The sequence below is a fragment of the Prionailurus bengalensis genome, chromosome D3 (assembly GCF_016509475.1).
Source record: "Prionailurus bengalensis isolate Pbe53 chromosome D3, Fcat_Pben_1.1_paternal_pri, whole genome shotgun sequence".
NCBI classification, from domain to species: Eukaryota; Metazoa; Chordata; class Mammalia; order Carnivora; family Felidae; genus Prionailurus; species Prionailurus bengalensis.
The window spans coordinates 944,909-959,128 of NC_057356.1; the positions used below are offsets into that span (position 1 = coordinate 944,909).

The 14,220-nt window shown below is 66.9% G+C and overlaps 2 protein-coding genes across 2 annotated transcripts; one reads left to right on the top strand and one right to left on the bottom strand.

The window, feature by feature from the left end:
• Window positions 1-271: 271 nt before the first annotated feature.
• Window positions 272-7,809, bottom strand: NOC4L (nucleolar complex associated 4 homolog). The gene is made up of 15 exons (XM_043557252.1): window positions 7,632-7,809; window positions 7,306-7,426; window positions 6,520-6,626; window positions 6,134-6,241; window positions 5,794-5,943; window positions 5,622-5,721; window positions 5,474-5,508; window positions 5,020-5,070; window positions 4,805-4,916; window positions 4,535-4,595; window positions 4,232-4,342; window positions 3,974-4,134; window positions 3,615-3,697; window positions 3,388-3,501; window positions 272-3,308 (listed from the first exon to the last, which is right to left on the bottom strand). The coding sequence occupies exons 1-15, from the start codon at window positions 7,746-7,748 to the stop codon at window positions 3,186-3,188; spliced, it is 1,554 nt and encodes a 517-aa protein (XP_043413187.1). The 5' UTR covers window positions 7,749-7,809; the 3' UTR covers window positions 272-3,185.
• Window positions 7,810-7,880: 71 nt separating this feature from the next.
• On the top strand, window positions 7,881-13,180 carry DDX51 (DEAD-box helicase 51). Its single transcript, XM_043557251.1, has 15 exons — window positions 7,881-8,205; window positions 8,288-8,439; window positions 9,360-9,510; window positions 9,838-9,983; window positions 10,077-10,148; window positions 10,239-10,345; window positions 10,503-10,611; window positions 10,697-10,842; window positions 11,017-11,209; window positions 11,287-11,402; window positions 11,498-11,614; window positions 11,790-11,891; window positions 11,995-12,058; window positions 12,149-12,283; window positions 12,506-13,180. Exons 1-15 carry the CDS (start codon window positions 7,911-7,913, stop codon window positions 12,530-12,532), a joined length of 1,932 nt encoding a protein of 643 aa, XP_043413186.1. The 5' UTR covers window positions 7,881-7,910; the 3' UTR covers window positions 12,533-13,180.
• The last annotated feature ends 1,040 nt before the right edge of the window (window positions 13,181-14,220 follow it).

Below are 14,220 nucleotides of genomic sequence, written 5' to 3' on the forward strand. Positions count from 1 at the left end.
GTGGACCTCCTCCCTACACAGAGCCACAGCCCAGGGGCCCCGGCCCGATGACCAGGGCTGACCCGGCTTGGAGTGGCCGCCCATCCTCAAGGGGGGTGGGGGGCATGGTGGAGACCCCCCCCACGCAGGACTCCTGGGGGCGCTGTCGGGGGCTGGTCTCTCAGATGCCGTCTTTCCACAGATGTAATTACGAAGCAGGTGATGGAAAGAAAGTCCTGGAACTGGATCCAGATGGTGGTCACACAGCATAAATGCACCAAGTGCCACTGAATCATACACTTTAAAATGATTCATTTATATCAGGTGGGTTTCTTCTCAATCTTCAGGATAAGTACATCCCAAATATTGCATAGAACACACTTCTACTAAAAAGGTACTTAGTGTGTATTTCAAATTCCCCCCAAAATTGGTTTTTAAAAACTTTAGACTCAAGCTAGGGTGTGATGTCCCCAGCTGCAAACAAACTCGTGCGGACCCAGACGGGTGGCCTCCTGGGGCGAGGGTGGCTGCCGTGGACTTGTGGCAGGTGAATGCGTGGGCACCAGAGGGAGCACAGCAAGGGAGGACCGCTGAGTGGCAGGGGAGCTCACAGCCGAGAGAGGAGGGTCAACATCGGGCGGGGACCTGGGGTGGCAGTGCTGGCACCTGAGGGCATGAACGGTGGAGAGACGGAGAGGGAGGGGGGGAGGCACCAAGGCCGAGAGGTTTGCAGGGAAGAGCCCGAGTGTCACTGGAACTCGTAATTAGCTTTGCCTTGCGTTTGTAATTTAAAAATGATAAACAAAACCAGAACCGCATCTTAATTGGGAAAAAGGCAGTCGGTTCACAGGAGAGGAAATAACCGCTCTGCTGTCCCGGGCAGCCTGGAGCCGCTCGCTCCTCCCTGCCGCCCACAGGGCTCCAGGGACCTGCCCCCGCCCCACCCCGTCCCCGTCCCGGTCAGTTCCCCCCAAGGCACCACACAGAGTTCTCTGCGCTGTAGGGAACCCACAGCGCCTCGGGCCAGGCCCCCCAGGAAGGCCGGTTCTGAGAGATCAGCTGGAGGAAACACACAGGCGCCAGCCGCCGTCCCGGGTGCTGGGACACTCGCGGACAAGGAGACGAGGCACACGGCTCTGCCATCGCGGAGCTGACGGCACTCGGACCACTGAAGTGCACGACGCCGGCCATCAGCGCCTCAGGGAGTCAGGGCGGGACACGGCTCCACGGGAGGACACGGAGGCCCCGGGGCCGCGGGCTGGGAGCTGCCGGGGAGAAGGGCCCTCAGCGCAGGGGGCGCCGCCTGCAGACCTCCGGTCACCGTGCCCCCCCCCCCTGCTTGGGAGCCCCTGCAAACGCAGACCCCGGGCCCCAGGGGTCTTTTACTCAGATCCCAGACGGTTCTTGAGCCCCTGAAAGCCCAGCCCTGACGGCCATCAGGTGCTCAGGTCCCAGGGGCACCTCCCCGCCCTGTGTCCCCTCAGCCACCTGCCCCCGGGGCCATGGGGCCCAGAGGTCGAGAAACACCACAAAGCGCAGCTGCCCAGGCGCGGGGGTGAGGGGGTGTCGCGGGCGGGGCGTGCAGGGGTGAGCCCCGGACCCGCCGGAAGGAGGAAGGCTACCGACAGCACACGATGCTGCAACAATCGAGAAAACCTGCTCGATAAGAGTCCTGTAGTTTTACTTTAAAAAGCAGGATGGCATCTCTCCCAATCAGCCAATCAGCGTGAGGCCTCAGCCCTTCCGGGGCTGCCCCCCGGTGTCCCCGTGCCGGGCCTCAGCTGGGGCCGGGACGGCCTCAGACGTGCCGAACTGTGCCGGAAGCAGGCGGCTCAGGACCCCCGGGCCCTTCTACCACAGACGTGTACGCGCCCCTCCTCTGTGCCGGGTAAGTCCCGGGCCCCGGGGACCAGACGAGGACCAGGTCGTGACGAGCTTCCCTCGGTCTCTGGGAAGGGTGGCAGGGACCGTCCACGGGGCACCGACGGCAGCGGGGCCGTGAACAGGCGGCGCCCACGTGCATGCCCGGAGCTGTTACCGACGGGATGCCGGGCAGAGGCTTCCCTGAGGCCGCCCTCGGCTTGGGGTCCGCAGGCAGGAGCAGAGAGCAAAGCTGCAGAGAAGGCAGCGCAAAGGCCCGGGGGCAGAAGCGGACTCGAGATGGGGCCAGGACGGTACCACCAGGGGGCGGGGCGCTAGCGTCCCTAAATCCACACAGGTGTACGTAGGAGCAGCACCCCTTCACCCCTCACCCAGCATCCCCACCAGGCACACAAGGGTCCCGGGCCACCGGGGCAGCTCCCTAAGACCCAAGCGGCCAAACCACTGCCCGCTGTGACTCCAGGTGCTCCCGTGGGGGCGGGGAGGGGGTGCTCAGGCAAGAGGCTGCAGAACCAGGGACGCCCCCTCCCTGGCTCTGCACCCACACCTGCATCTCCGCCAGGCCCCCAAGCCCACGGGAGCGGCTATCGCTCACGTGACTCTCTCCCTAAACAAGACGCTTTTTAAGAGAAGCCGGACTCACGCCGGAGGGGAACCAAGCTCGCCCGGCAGAAACGGGGCCTTGAAGAAAGAGCCCGGAAACACAGCAAACGACCGGCCTGCAGCTGCCAGCACCCACGCCACTCGGGGCCGCGACGGTTCAGGTGGCTCCACCTGTAACTGCCCCTCGTGGGGCAGACACGCCCACCGCGCACCTGGGACCACGGGGAGGTAGGTCCTCCTCAGCTCGACTGGGAACAGGTGGCTTGTGCTCCGTGCTGCCCACGACTAACCGGGACAGAGAACCCTCACTGTCGCTCCCAGGTCACAGTCCAGCTGCAGCAGGGAGGGGGTGTGGCCCAGACGCTCGGACTTAAGGGGCCCGGGGGTCACACAGGGCTGGCAGAAGCCACCCCCCAGTGCACCCAGAGCCCCGTGTGGCCGCAGCCCCCGACCCCCACCCTGGCCCCACGCCCACCCGGGCTCCGGCTAAGGGAGAGACTTCCGGAGGAGGGGAGAGGCGGGGGGCAGGCGTGGGGGTCCGCGGGTGGACACGAGGCGCCCTCCATGCACGGCCGGCACTGTGACCACCAGCCTGCAGACCCGGCCGCCGGAGCAGTCAGAAGACAGGCCAGCGCTCCCCGGACTCCGCCCCGCCACCCACAGCCCACCCCCATCTCTCTCCTACAAAACCACGGGTGGGGGAGGGGAGCAGGCGCTCAGGGTCAGCTGAGCGTGAAGTGCTGGGCGCAGAGATCATCCTGCCGGCCCAGCAGCCCCTGTGCCGGGAGGAACTCCAGGGGCACCGGCTCCTGGCCCCTCTTCTTCTTCAGGTCCCGCTCGAACACCTGCAAGGGACGGACAGGTGTTCCCACGCCGCCCGTGCCCTGCACCCCAGCCGCCCAGGCCTCAGCCCCGCGCCCTCACCTCGAACGCCGTGAGTTCCAGCAGGGGTGCGATGCTGGTCTCAGGCACCGACAGCGCCTGGTTGATGACGCTGGCGGCCTGCGACACCTCAGGGTGGTAATGCCGCTGGAGGGTCTGGAGAGGCACACGGGCCGTCACCACACGGTGGGAACACGTCCGGTCACGGCAGCCCCCGGGGGAGCCGGGGACGGTGGGGGGGGGGGGGGGGGAGGGGATGCACAGCTCACCTGCAGCTCCCACAGCGAGCTCTCCAGGGCGCGGCTCTTGGCCGGGTCCTCCTCTGCAGGATCGTAGGGGTCGGCATCCAGCTCTAGAGCGAGACCCGGGCCCTGCTTCACAGCCTGCTCCTGAGCTCTGGCTGCTGGGGGCAGGCCCCCACCCTCCTGGTTCCCCATCACTCCCCTGCCAGGTCTCTGAGCCCTCTCAGGTCCCCCCAACTCCCCTCCCAGGGCCCCCCCACTCCCTCGGCCCCCCCCGAGGGTCCCCCACTCCCTCAGCCTCCCCCACTCCCCTCCCAGGTCCCCATGCACCTCCAGGCTCCCCCATTCCCCTCCCAGGTCTCCAAGCACCCCCCACACACACTCACCGGGGCCCAGCGGGCGGTGTACCAGCACGCGGCAGGCGGGGTGTCGGCGCAGCAGGTTGCAGATGAAGGGCAGCACCATGAGCAAGGCCTCGGGGGGCGCCGTCAGCGCCAGGCGGGACAAGCGCTTGGCGAAGGCAGCCACCAGGTAGGCGGGCAGATGGCTGGGCGGGATGGTGAACGTGAGTGACCCCCAGTCGCCCAGACTCCCGGCCCCTGCTCTGAGTCTAAGCCCCTCCGAGTCCCCTCTCCGGCACTCACGAGGACGACAGGAAGAGGTCGGCCAGGTGGAAAAACCGGGCCCGATACTTGACGTGAAAGACAGATGGGTCCAGGAGACCGTAGAGTTTCCGGTAGAAATCAGGGTACTCGCTGGGAGTGCAGGGGTGAGGAGTGGCATGCAAGCCAGGGGGGCGGGGGGGAGACACGGAGTGAAAACACGGATCATGGCTCCCAGGGGCCCTGTCACACCCCAACTTCCCCTAGGGCAGCCCAGCAGACCCCCAGCCCGGGACAGGCGCGCACGGCTGGACCCACAGGCAGGCGTCCTAGATCGACACTCACAGGTTGTGCTTGTGAATCAGGATGAAAAGTCCGTTCAAGGCCAACAGGCTGATGGCGCCCCCTGCAGACCAACGTGCGGCTGAGAAGCCCCAACGAGGCCTGCTCCCCCCACCCCCGCCGGTGAGTTCAACAGAGCAGGAGGGCCCCCCCCCCCCCCCCCCGCCCCGGCTCCGTCCCGCCAGGGAGGGGACTCGGGCTCCAGCATGCACCAGGCCCTGACGTCGGCTCCTCCAGCCCCAGTTCCGGGAGCCCAGCCCAGCCGGCACTCACCCACGTCGTAGGCGCGGGTAAGGAAGTCGATCATGAGGGTGGGCTGGGCCAGGTGGGGCAGGATGGCATCGTGCATGATCACCAGCACCTTCTTGTACAGGCTGAGGGGCAGCTGGCGGGGAGGCAGCAGCGGTGGGTGCGGCCGCCTCGCCCCAAGACCCACGTGGGCCAGAGCGGCCCAGACCCGGGGGACCTGCCCCCCACCCCGCCAGTACCTTGTGCTTGAGAAAGCCAAGCCACATCAGCTGGAAGGCCTTCTTGTGCTCCTGCGGGGGAGGGGGTGGGGGTGCCGTCAAGGCCGCACACAAGGCCCCCACCCCAGCGCCCGGACCCCGGACGGGGAAACGGCACTCACGGCCTCCCTCCCGCCCTGCGTAAGAACTAGAGACCCAGAACTGGAGAAGTCCCAGCAAAGCGAGAAGAAACGCGCACCCACAACACGGCCACACAGCAGCCGGGGAGCAGTGCACCCAGGGCCGCACGCGGCAACGACACCGGCACCCAGGAGCCCGCTAAGAGCCTGGGAGCCAGGTACCGGCGGCCTCCACCCCCCCCCCGTCCCCGTGAGGGAGCCTCGAGGCTGTGTGAGCCGGAAAATTCTGGGTCCCACACGTGCTGTCTACGCGTGGAGACGGCCCTGTCCCCAGCGCGCTCCCCGGAGTGTCTCACCTTCAGATGAGCGACCTTCCACTTGTGCGACAGCTCTGTAGGGAAGGCAGGGGTCAGAGGGCGTGCGGGAAAGAGGCGGCGGCTCACTGGGTGCCCCCGCCTGCCCTCCCGCCCCCCCACCCCCACCCCCACCCCCTGGGACGCTCACCAGCGCGTTTCACGTAGAAGCTGGAGGAGCTGATCTCCTGGCAGGGGAGGCTCACGGCAGACAGCAGCGCGAAGGCGTTGTTCCAGAAAGCAGGCGGCACCTGCCGAAAGCCTGGCATCAGCTCGGGCGCAGCCCCTGCGCGCCCCTCCCCCAGACACGGGACCCGGCTCACCTCGGGGTACCTGTCAGCCGCCTGGCCCACGACACCCGTGGCCGCCTGCATCGTGTGGTAGCGGATGTCGTCGTGCTCTAGGTACTCCTGGAACCGTGACACCAGCAGCGAGTGGTCCTCCTCCGGAGACAGCAGGCCTTCCACCACCGACTGCGGGCCGGGCAGGGAGGTGAGCTCGGCGGGCCCACCGGGGTGCCCGCCACGCCCCACAGCCTCCCCCGCCCCCCGGGGTAAAGGGCGTGGCAGAAGCAGCACATCCCAGAGCCACCTGCAGCGAAGGCCCATCCCGGCTGTGCCCAGAGGTTTTTCAGCACCCCCCCCCACACCGTTGTGCCCCCACCTTGAAAAGCTGGCGAGGGAACAGGTAGTTGCCCTCCCACTTGGGTTGCTCCAGGGGATGTGCTCCCTCCAGCTGTACGAACTTCATGAGCGTGCTGAGAGCCAGCTCCTGGGGAAAGCGGGCGAGGGAGTGGCTGAGGTGCCCGGACCACACATCACCTCCCCGGCACCTAAGTCTCAGTGCACCCAAGACAACGCTCCCCCACGCGCTGGGACACAGAACAACACCGGCCGCTAGGACACCCAGCAGACAGAAAACCAGACGTCCTCAGGTAAGCGCGGACACGCAGAAGCCTGCGGCCTCACCCCTGCCTGAGTGTGCGCAGCCTGGCGGCTGGGGGCGCAGGGAACGCGCAGGGTAGAGGCAAGGCCGACGACCCGACTCACCTTGACCTCAAAGGAGGGGTGGGCCAGAAGCTCCCGCAGGCGGTTACAGCAGCTGTGGTACCTGTGTCTCATCCACACCTTGTACTTCCGCGTCGCCCCCTGGGACCCTGAGGCAGAGCAGGGTGGTCAGACCACACACACCAGGCTGGACGCAGGTCTCCCCCCTCCGCTCTTTGCGCAGCCCCACCCGGAAGTGAACGGAAACGGGTCACCGTGGCCCCAGACCTGGTGCGGGGTGGGAAACCCTCCTCGTCTCACTTCACCCCAAGACCTACACGGCCAGCGGTGGGAACGCGTAACCCCGACTGCCCACGTTAAACAGAATCAGATCCTACAAGTGATCCCAAAAAAACAAACAGGCGCCTGGGTGGCTCAGTCAATTGAGTGCCCAACTCCTGATTTCAGCTCAGGTCGTGATCTCAACATTCATCAGCTCAAACCCCGCGTCCGGCTCTGCACTGATAACGTGGAGCCGGCTTAAAATTCCCTCTCTCCCCCTCTGTCTCTCTCTCAGTCCCTCCCCCGCTCATGCTCTTTCAAAATAAATAAAACAAAACAAAAACCCTGAAAAAGCGCAGCGCGCTCAACCTTTGCTCTAAACAGACCACATACGGACTCTCTCACCCCAACCCTGAGCACAATGGTCCCTCCCCACAGGGAGCCCCGGCTGTGCCCTTCCCCTGACCCAAGGTAAGGCCGTGTGAGGTCATCCCGTGTTGACAAAGTCTCCCTCCAGCCCTTCCAGAGACGAGGCCCTAGACCCGGCGCGTGCTGCGAGAGGCTCACCTGCCATGACCGTGTCCTCGGAGGGCAGCTGGCCCACAAACAGCTCTCCCCGCTCCAGCAGGGCCCCGAATAGGCGGCTGCACGCGCGCACCGCTTCCTGGGTCTCCTCCGGGTCCTCCGACTGCAGGGACACGGAGGTCGCAGGGGGCCGGCCCTCCCTCCTCACTCAGGGCCGCGACGCTACCCTCCCACCGGACACCCCCTCCCCGACCTGGGAGCCCCGCGAGACGGGAGCAGACGCCCGGGAATCCCGCCGTCGGCCCGCGTGCGCGCCCCCTGCCAGGCCTCCGACCCGGGACCGGCCGCCGCGCCCCGCGCGCCCCCACCTGCAGCACGGCCAGGATGTCGAACACGGCGTTGGCCTCGCGGCGACTCGCCAGCACCGCCTCCAGCAGGCGGCCCAGCGCCCGGCGCGCGCCCCCGGGGCTGGGGTCCCGCTCCATGCCGCCGCCGCCGCCCCACGCGGAACTCACGGACTCTCAAGCCACCGGCCGGCGCGCCCCTGACGTCACCGCCCCGCGCCGAGGCCTCCCGCACGACGTCCCCGCCCCGCGCCTCTGGCGTCATCGCCGCGCGTCTGGCCGAGAGGCGTGCGGCCGGCCGGCATGGCGCTCTTCCACGTCGCGCGGTACGCGGGCCCCGAGGCGGCCGGGCCGGAGCCCGGGGCGGACGGCCGGGCTCGCGCGCTGCTGGAGCGGCTGCAGTGCCGGGCCCGAGAGCGGCAGCGGCGGAAGCAGCAGCAGGAGCCCGCGGGGGCCGCGCAGAACTCGGAGGCGGCGGGACGGCGGCGGCGGCGGCGGCCGCGCAGAGCGCGGAGGCGCGAGTGCGGCGGGCCGCCGGGGAGCCCGCAGGCGCCGCGGGGGAAGCGGCGGAAAGTGGACGGCGAGGACGCGGACGCAGGTGGGGCCGGGCGGGGACGGGGGTCCCGGGTCCGCGGGGGTGGGGGGTTGACGCGCCGCCCCTGTCCGCTTCTGCCGCGCAGGGAGCGGCGAGGAGGAGCCCGGGGAGAGCAGCGCGAGCGCCCAGGCCGCGGGGCCGCCGGGGGACTCGGGAGAACGGCCCCCCGAAGAGGCTTCGGGGCCTCCCGCCCACGCCCTTCTGCTCGGGGGCTTTGAGAGAAGCAGGGCGCCAAAGGTGAGCGGCCCGGGGTGGGAAGGAAAGTCTTCCACGGCTTTGCTTCGGCCGGGAGTCGGGGGCGGGCGGCTGTTGCGGATCCAGCCCGTGTTGGTGGGGTAGCTCCGAGGGTCGCACCTGTGCAGCAAGCGAACGGCTTGGACTTCAGTCGTCTGTCCTGCAGTTTTCTTTTTGGTGCCTGGAATTTTATGTCAGCTTAGAATTTTGTTTGTGATTATAATAAAGCTAAGAGTGAAACTTGCAGGTAAACGTTTTAAATGGGTTTCTGGGTTGCATCACAGCAGTGTTTTAAAACATGTTCTCTTAGTTGGTGGGTGTACCTGAGGAATATCTATCTTAGTGCAAGCTTTCAAGAAGCAGCTAGTAAGTTACAAAGCTCTTGGGTGGTGGTGATTACCAAGAAGGAAACGGTAGGTTTCCCAGGGTACGCGGGGGAGCATGTGTGTCCGTGCCAGTGTGGAGGTGCACCTTGACTTGTGATCAGAAGACGGGGCAGCCTGGGTAAGGTGGACTGGAGAAAGCAGGGCAAAGGCCCTGAGGCAGCAGTGAGCTGTGGCACATAAAACGAGGTTTGTGTGGCTAAGGCTCAGGCAGCAATAGGAGGTTGGGGGCAGGTGAGTGTGGGTCACGGAGGGCTTTGCAGGCCAGGCTCAGGGTGTGGACGTTACCGCGGGTGTGAGAGGAAGCTCCCCCGGTGACCTTGCTCAGGGGAGAGGTACTTTCTGGTGTGTGTTGCTTAATTCCTTTAGAGGTGGCGTGGGGGTGGGGAGATGCCAGGAGACGCGTTAGAAGGCTCGTGGGGCCTGCCTTGCTGTGGCCTCTTCGGTTCGAGTGTCGCGAGTCCTTAGTTTCCGCTGGTCTTGTTCCCCTAACCCCGCGGGCTCTGGAGTCTTCGTTTGGCCCCTTTCTCTTTACGGTAGGTCCAGCCTTTCCTGCCCTCGTGGTTGGCTGAGCCAAGCTGTGTCGGAAAGAGCATCACCAAAGATTCGGTGCCTATCGAGGACATCCCTGCCGTCCATCCTGACGTGCAGAAGCAGCTGCGGGCACATGGCATCTCCTCCTACTTTCCAGGTGCTCATGACGGGGGGGGGGGGGGGGGGGGGGGGAGGTGCCTTCAAGAGCCTCCTCGCCCAGAGTCACCAGAGCCGTAGCGGCAAGGCCGTGGCACAGCAGCTGACAACACGGGCCCTGGGCAGGGCCAGCATCAAGCGTGGTCTGGGATTCGGGCATCTTTGGCCGCCCGGGCCTGGCAGTCCCTAGAGGCTTCTGGTGTCGTCCTCGAGTGAGAACAGCCCAGCCTGGAAGTCATAGATGGGGGACAAGTCTCCTTTGGGCTTCGGTGCCTTGCCGATTCTGGTGGTTCCGGCACAAACGTGCCTCTCGTCCCTCCTTGTCCAGTCCAGGCCGCGGTGATTCCCGCTCTCCTGGAGAGCACAGCTAACGGGTTTCTGGTGGCCAGAGGCGGCTACCGGCCCAGCGACCTTTGCGTGTCTGCCCCAACGGGCAGCGGGAAGACCCTGGCCTTCGTCATCCCCGTGGTACAGGTGAGCGTGAGGACCGCTGTCCTCGGAGGGGGGCTCGGCCGACAGGGAACCGGCTCTGCTGAGGCCGGTGGCTGTCCCCACCCCACCCCACAGGCCCTGCTGTGTCGTGCCGTGTGCCAGGTCCGAGCCTTGGTCGTGCTGCCCACCAAGGAGCTGGCCCAGCAGGTATGTGCACCCCACGCTCTGAAGTCAGACTCGGGGTCCTTGTCACTGTGGCGCTCCGTACCGGGTCGGTGACGGCCGCTCCTTCCCCAGGTGAGCAAAGTGTTCAACGTCTACACGGACGCCACTCCTCTGCGTGTCGCCCTGATCACTGGGCAGAAATCGCTGGTCAAGGAGCAGGAGACTCTCGTTCAGAGGACGTAGGTCTTGATGGGTCGTGGGCCCCTCGGGGAGCAGGGAGCAGCCGCATCGTAGCCGTCCGGCCCCCGCAAGAACAGAAAGCCTGGCTGTCTGCGGGTCTCCCCTGTGTTGGGGGTCGGCGTGGGGGCTTCTGCTGAGCCGCTCTCCGCTCCACAGAGCAGACGGCTTCCGCTGCTTGGCTGACGTGGTGGTGGCCACCCCTGGCCGCCTGGTGGACCACATCGACCAGACCCCGGGGTTCAGCCTCCGGCATCTCCGCTTCCTGGTACGTCGGGCGCCTGGAGGGAGGCCCGGGCTCGGAGCCGACACCGACCTCGGCCACCAGACTCCAGGCGTCCTGCTTCTCCTAGGTCATCGACGAGGCCGACCGGATGATCGACAGCATGCACCAGTCCTGGCTGCCCCGGGTGGTGGAGGCGGCCTTCCCGAGCGATAGCGCCAAGGACCCCTGTGCTCTGCTCCAGAGGAGGCAGCTCCGGGCCACCACTGCCGCCAGGTACACGCAGCGAACTCTGCCCTGAGCTTGGTGGGGCCACCCTGAGCGTGGGTCCCGTCACGGTTCCCCTCTGTCTCCCAGACCCGCTCTGCCTTGGCGTGTCCCGGGCGGCCAGGTTCAGCAGGTGTGCCGGCCGGACCAAGGTCGCCGGCCCACCGCCCGCTCCCCTTCCAGCATCTGCTGCCCTCAGATGCCGCTGCAGAAGCTGCTCTTCTCGGCCACCCTGACACAGAACCCTGAGAAGCTGCAGCAGCTGGGCCTCCACCAGCCCCGGCTCTTCTCCACGGGGCTGGCACGCGGGGGCCCCAAAGACGTGGACGCGGACGGGGACTCGGGCGGGAAGTACACCTTCCCCGCAGGGCTCTCGGTGAGCAGGGCGCACGGGGCCGGGAGGGGGCGCACGACGGTGCTTGGGGCGGGGCCAACCCCGTGCTGTCCCCGCAGCACTGCTACGTCCCCTGCAGCCTCCGCACGAAGCCACTGGTCATCCTGCACCTGATCCTGGAGATGAACTTTTCCAGGGTCCTGTGCTTTACCAACTCCCGCGAGAACTCACACAGGTGAGGTCTGAGGGGGCGGAGGGGGCAGAGGGGAGCAGAGGGGAGGCGGGTTCCGGGCCCTGCCCACCTGGCTCCCTCCCGCCTCTCCCGCCCAGGCTCTTCCTGCTAGTCCAGGCTTTCGGAGGTGTGACGGTGGCCGAGTTCTCCTCCCGCTGCGGGCCTGGCCAGAGAAAGGTGGTCTTGAAGCAGTTTGAGCAGGGCAAGATCCGGCTGTGAGTACCCAGGAGGAGGGGAGCGAACGCTCACGGCAGGTACCGGCCTGGGCCGTCCGGGGCATACTGCCCCAAAGGAGGCTCCCCTCTGGAGCCGGTGGCGGCGTCCCCCGCAGGGCCGGAGGGAGAGGGGCTCCCGGCCTCGGGCGGGGTCTGAGCCCCTCGCGCTTCCCAGCCTCATCAGCACAGACGCCACGGCTCGAGGCATCGACGTGCAGGGTGTGCAGCTGGTCGTCAACTACGACGCCCCCCAGTACCTGCGGACCTACGTGCACCGGTGAGGCCTGTCCCGTGGCCTTGGAGGGAAGGGCCCCGGAGAGAACCCACCGTCCGGGGCACCCCTGGGGGCCAGCACTCGAGGTGGTCGTGCTCGGTTTCAGGGTCGGGAGAACCGCCCGCGCGGGAAGAACCGGACAGGCCTTCACGCTGCTGCTCAAGGTGCAGGTGAGTCTGCGGGGCGCTTGCCGGGGGGACGGGGGGGCTCGGCCGGTGGCTGAGGGGAGGCTGAGACCCCTTCCCGTCGTTGGCCTGCAGGAGAGGAGGTTCCTCCGGATGCTGGCCGAGGCGGGGGCACCGGAGCTGGCACGGCACGACATCCCCGGCGAGCTCCTGAGGCCGCTGGTCCCTCGCTACGAGGAGGCCTTGTCCCAGCTGGAGCAGGCCATCAAGGTGAAGGGCCGTGGCGTTCTCGCGACACGCATCTGACAACGTGTGCGAGAGCGGGGGAGAGGGTGGGAGGGCGGGAGGGCGGGAAGGGGGGCCGGGGCCAGAACCGCACTTCCTGAGCAAGCATCCGGAGGTGCTGCGTCTCAGGGTTGGGGCGCCAGGGCGGGGCCGCGGACGGGGGCAGGGGGCCGGCACCATGCGAGTCTCTACCTCTCCCCTCCACAGGAAGAGCGAAGACAGAAGGCGGCCTAGACGCACTCAGAGGACGCTGCAGAGCAGCCCCTTCCCGCCCCGTGCCACCTGCTGGGCTTAGCCACCTCCTTTCTGGAAAATCCTGAGCGCCGCCTGCCGCATATGTGAACAGAAGACAGGTTTCTCGGATTTCCAAAGAAGCGACCGGCCGAGAGGGTGCTTGTCCCCCCTTCCGCTGCCGCCTCGTGCCCGGCCCCAGGACAGTCCCTGCAGCAGGCCTGGCTCCGGGCCCAGGGTGAGGGTCTGGGGGAGGCTCGGTGCTCTCTGCAAGCAGGGCTTAGTAGGACCGTTCCCGCGGTCCAGAGCTGGCAGGGCGGCCTCGGGGGTCTAGCCTCGAGCCACTTGGGTCCCCACGGTGCCCGCCGTCCTGCGTCACACAGGTTGCCCTGCATCCCGCACTGGCACCTGGCTCGGGGGCTGGCTGGCGTGTGACGTCTCCTGGTGCCGTCCCAGCGTGGCGTGCCTGCATCCCCGTGGCATCGGCGTGGACCAGACCACACGCGCTTTCCTGTCAGTCACCACGTGGGAGCGGGGTAAGCCCGGCAGCGCGCCACGACGTTCCGTTGCTTCAGAAGCGCTGACCCGCCGCCATGCCAAGGGTTTGTTTCCACGGTTCATTTGCCGAAATTAAAACAACCTTACAAACCAGGGTCGGGCCGTAGTCCTTTGTCCTGAAGGAATCAGCCGGGTAAGCGGAACACAGGCTGGGCTGCATGGCTGCCCGCGGGGGGCGCGTGTGGCAGGGGTTGGAAGCACTCAAGCTGGGAATCTCCAGCTAAACGCGTCTGTACCCCTTCGAGACAAAAACCGGCATCCTCCGCGCAGAACCAGCTTACGCCTCTGTACGTGCTGCACACGGCACCTCCGGCACGAGCCAGAGACGCCAGAGATGCCAGGCCGCAGGTGCTTAGGGCCAGGAGGGGCCTGCGAGCCCCGTGTGTTCTCGCTCTGCGCCAGGGACCCGCTGAGCCGGCTGAGGCCTCGCCCACGGCCAGAGCCGGATGGTGCTCGACATCCACCCTGGGGCACTGCCACCACGGGCACCGGAACCGCCTGCGTGGCGTCGAGACCGATGGTCCGGATCACCTGACGGCTCTCGCTTCCCCGAGGACGGACGGGTGAGCTGCCCGTGGGCCGGAGCCAGCCTCGCCGATGGGGGCTTCTTCCTGGGCCTCCTCGTGGACAGACCCCTGACTCCAGGGAAACGAGGCCAGGCTGGCTCAGGAGACCTCTCCCCGGGGGCTCGTCTCCCACCCGCAGCGTGTCTTTCTTCATGCAGTGAGGCTCGTGCCCGTTGCCCGATTTCACGTTCGTCTGTACATAACAGTGGGTGGACCGGGCACTAGGGAAGGGACGTAAGTCACGCTCTTGGCTCGGGAGACGCGGACGTGGCCAACAGATGACGCTTGGGCACGGATGGGGCTCCGCACGAACCGCCACCTCCCATCAGAACTCGGGAAGGAGGCTGTCAGCGGATCCTCAACCATTTCGTGCGGTTGTGTCGTTGATTTTGGAGACAGCACGAGTGGGGGAGGGGCAGAGAGGGAGGGGGGAAAAGAGAGAATCCCAAGCAGGCTCCACGCTGTCAGCACAGAGCCCAACACGGGGCCCAAACCCGCGAACCACGAGATCGTGCCCTGAGCCGAAACCAAGAGTCAGACGCTTAACCGACTGAGCCCTCCAGGCGC

Bases quoted from the DNA above. Each gene is read 5' to 3' on its own strand.
- NOC4L (XM_043557252.1), bottom strand. From the start codon at position 7,748: ATGGAGCGGGACCCCAGCCCCGGGGGCGCGCGCCGGGCGCTGGGCCGC. The intron at 5,944-6,133 runs GTGGGGGCACAA...CCCGGCCCGCAG, and splicing joins TCCCTCGCCAGCTTTTCAAG to TCGGTGGTGGAAGGCCTGCT. The intron at 3,309-3,387 runs GTGAGGGCGCGG...CGTCCCTTGCAG, and splicing joins TGGAACTCACGGCGTTCGAG to GTGTTCGAGCGGGACCTGAA.
- DDX51 (XM_043557251.1), top strand. From the start codon at position 7,911: ATGGCGCTCTTCCACGTCGCGCGGTACGCGGGCCCCGAGGCGGCCGGG. The intron at 9,511-9,837 runs GTGCTCATGACG...CTCCTTGTCCAG, and splicing joins CATCTCCTCCTACTTTCCAG to TCCAGGCCGCGGTGATTCCC. The intron at 11,403-11,497 runs GTGAGGTCTGAG...TCTCCCGCCCAG, and splicing joins TCCCGCGAGAACTCACACAG to GCTCTTCCTGCTAGTCCAGG.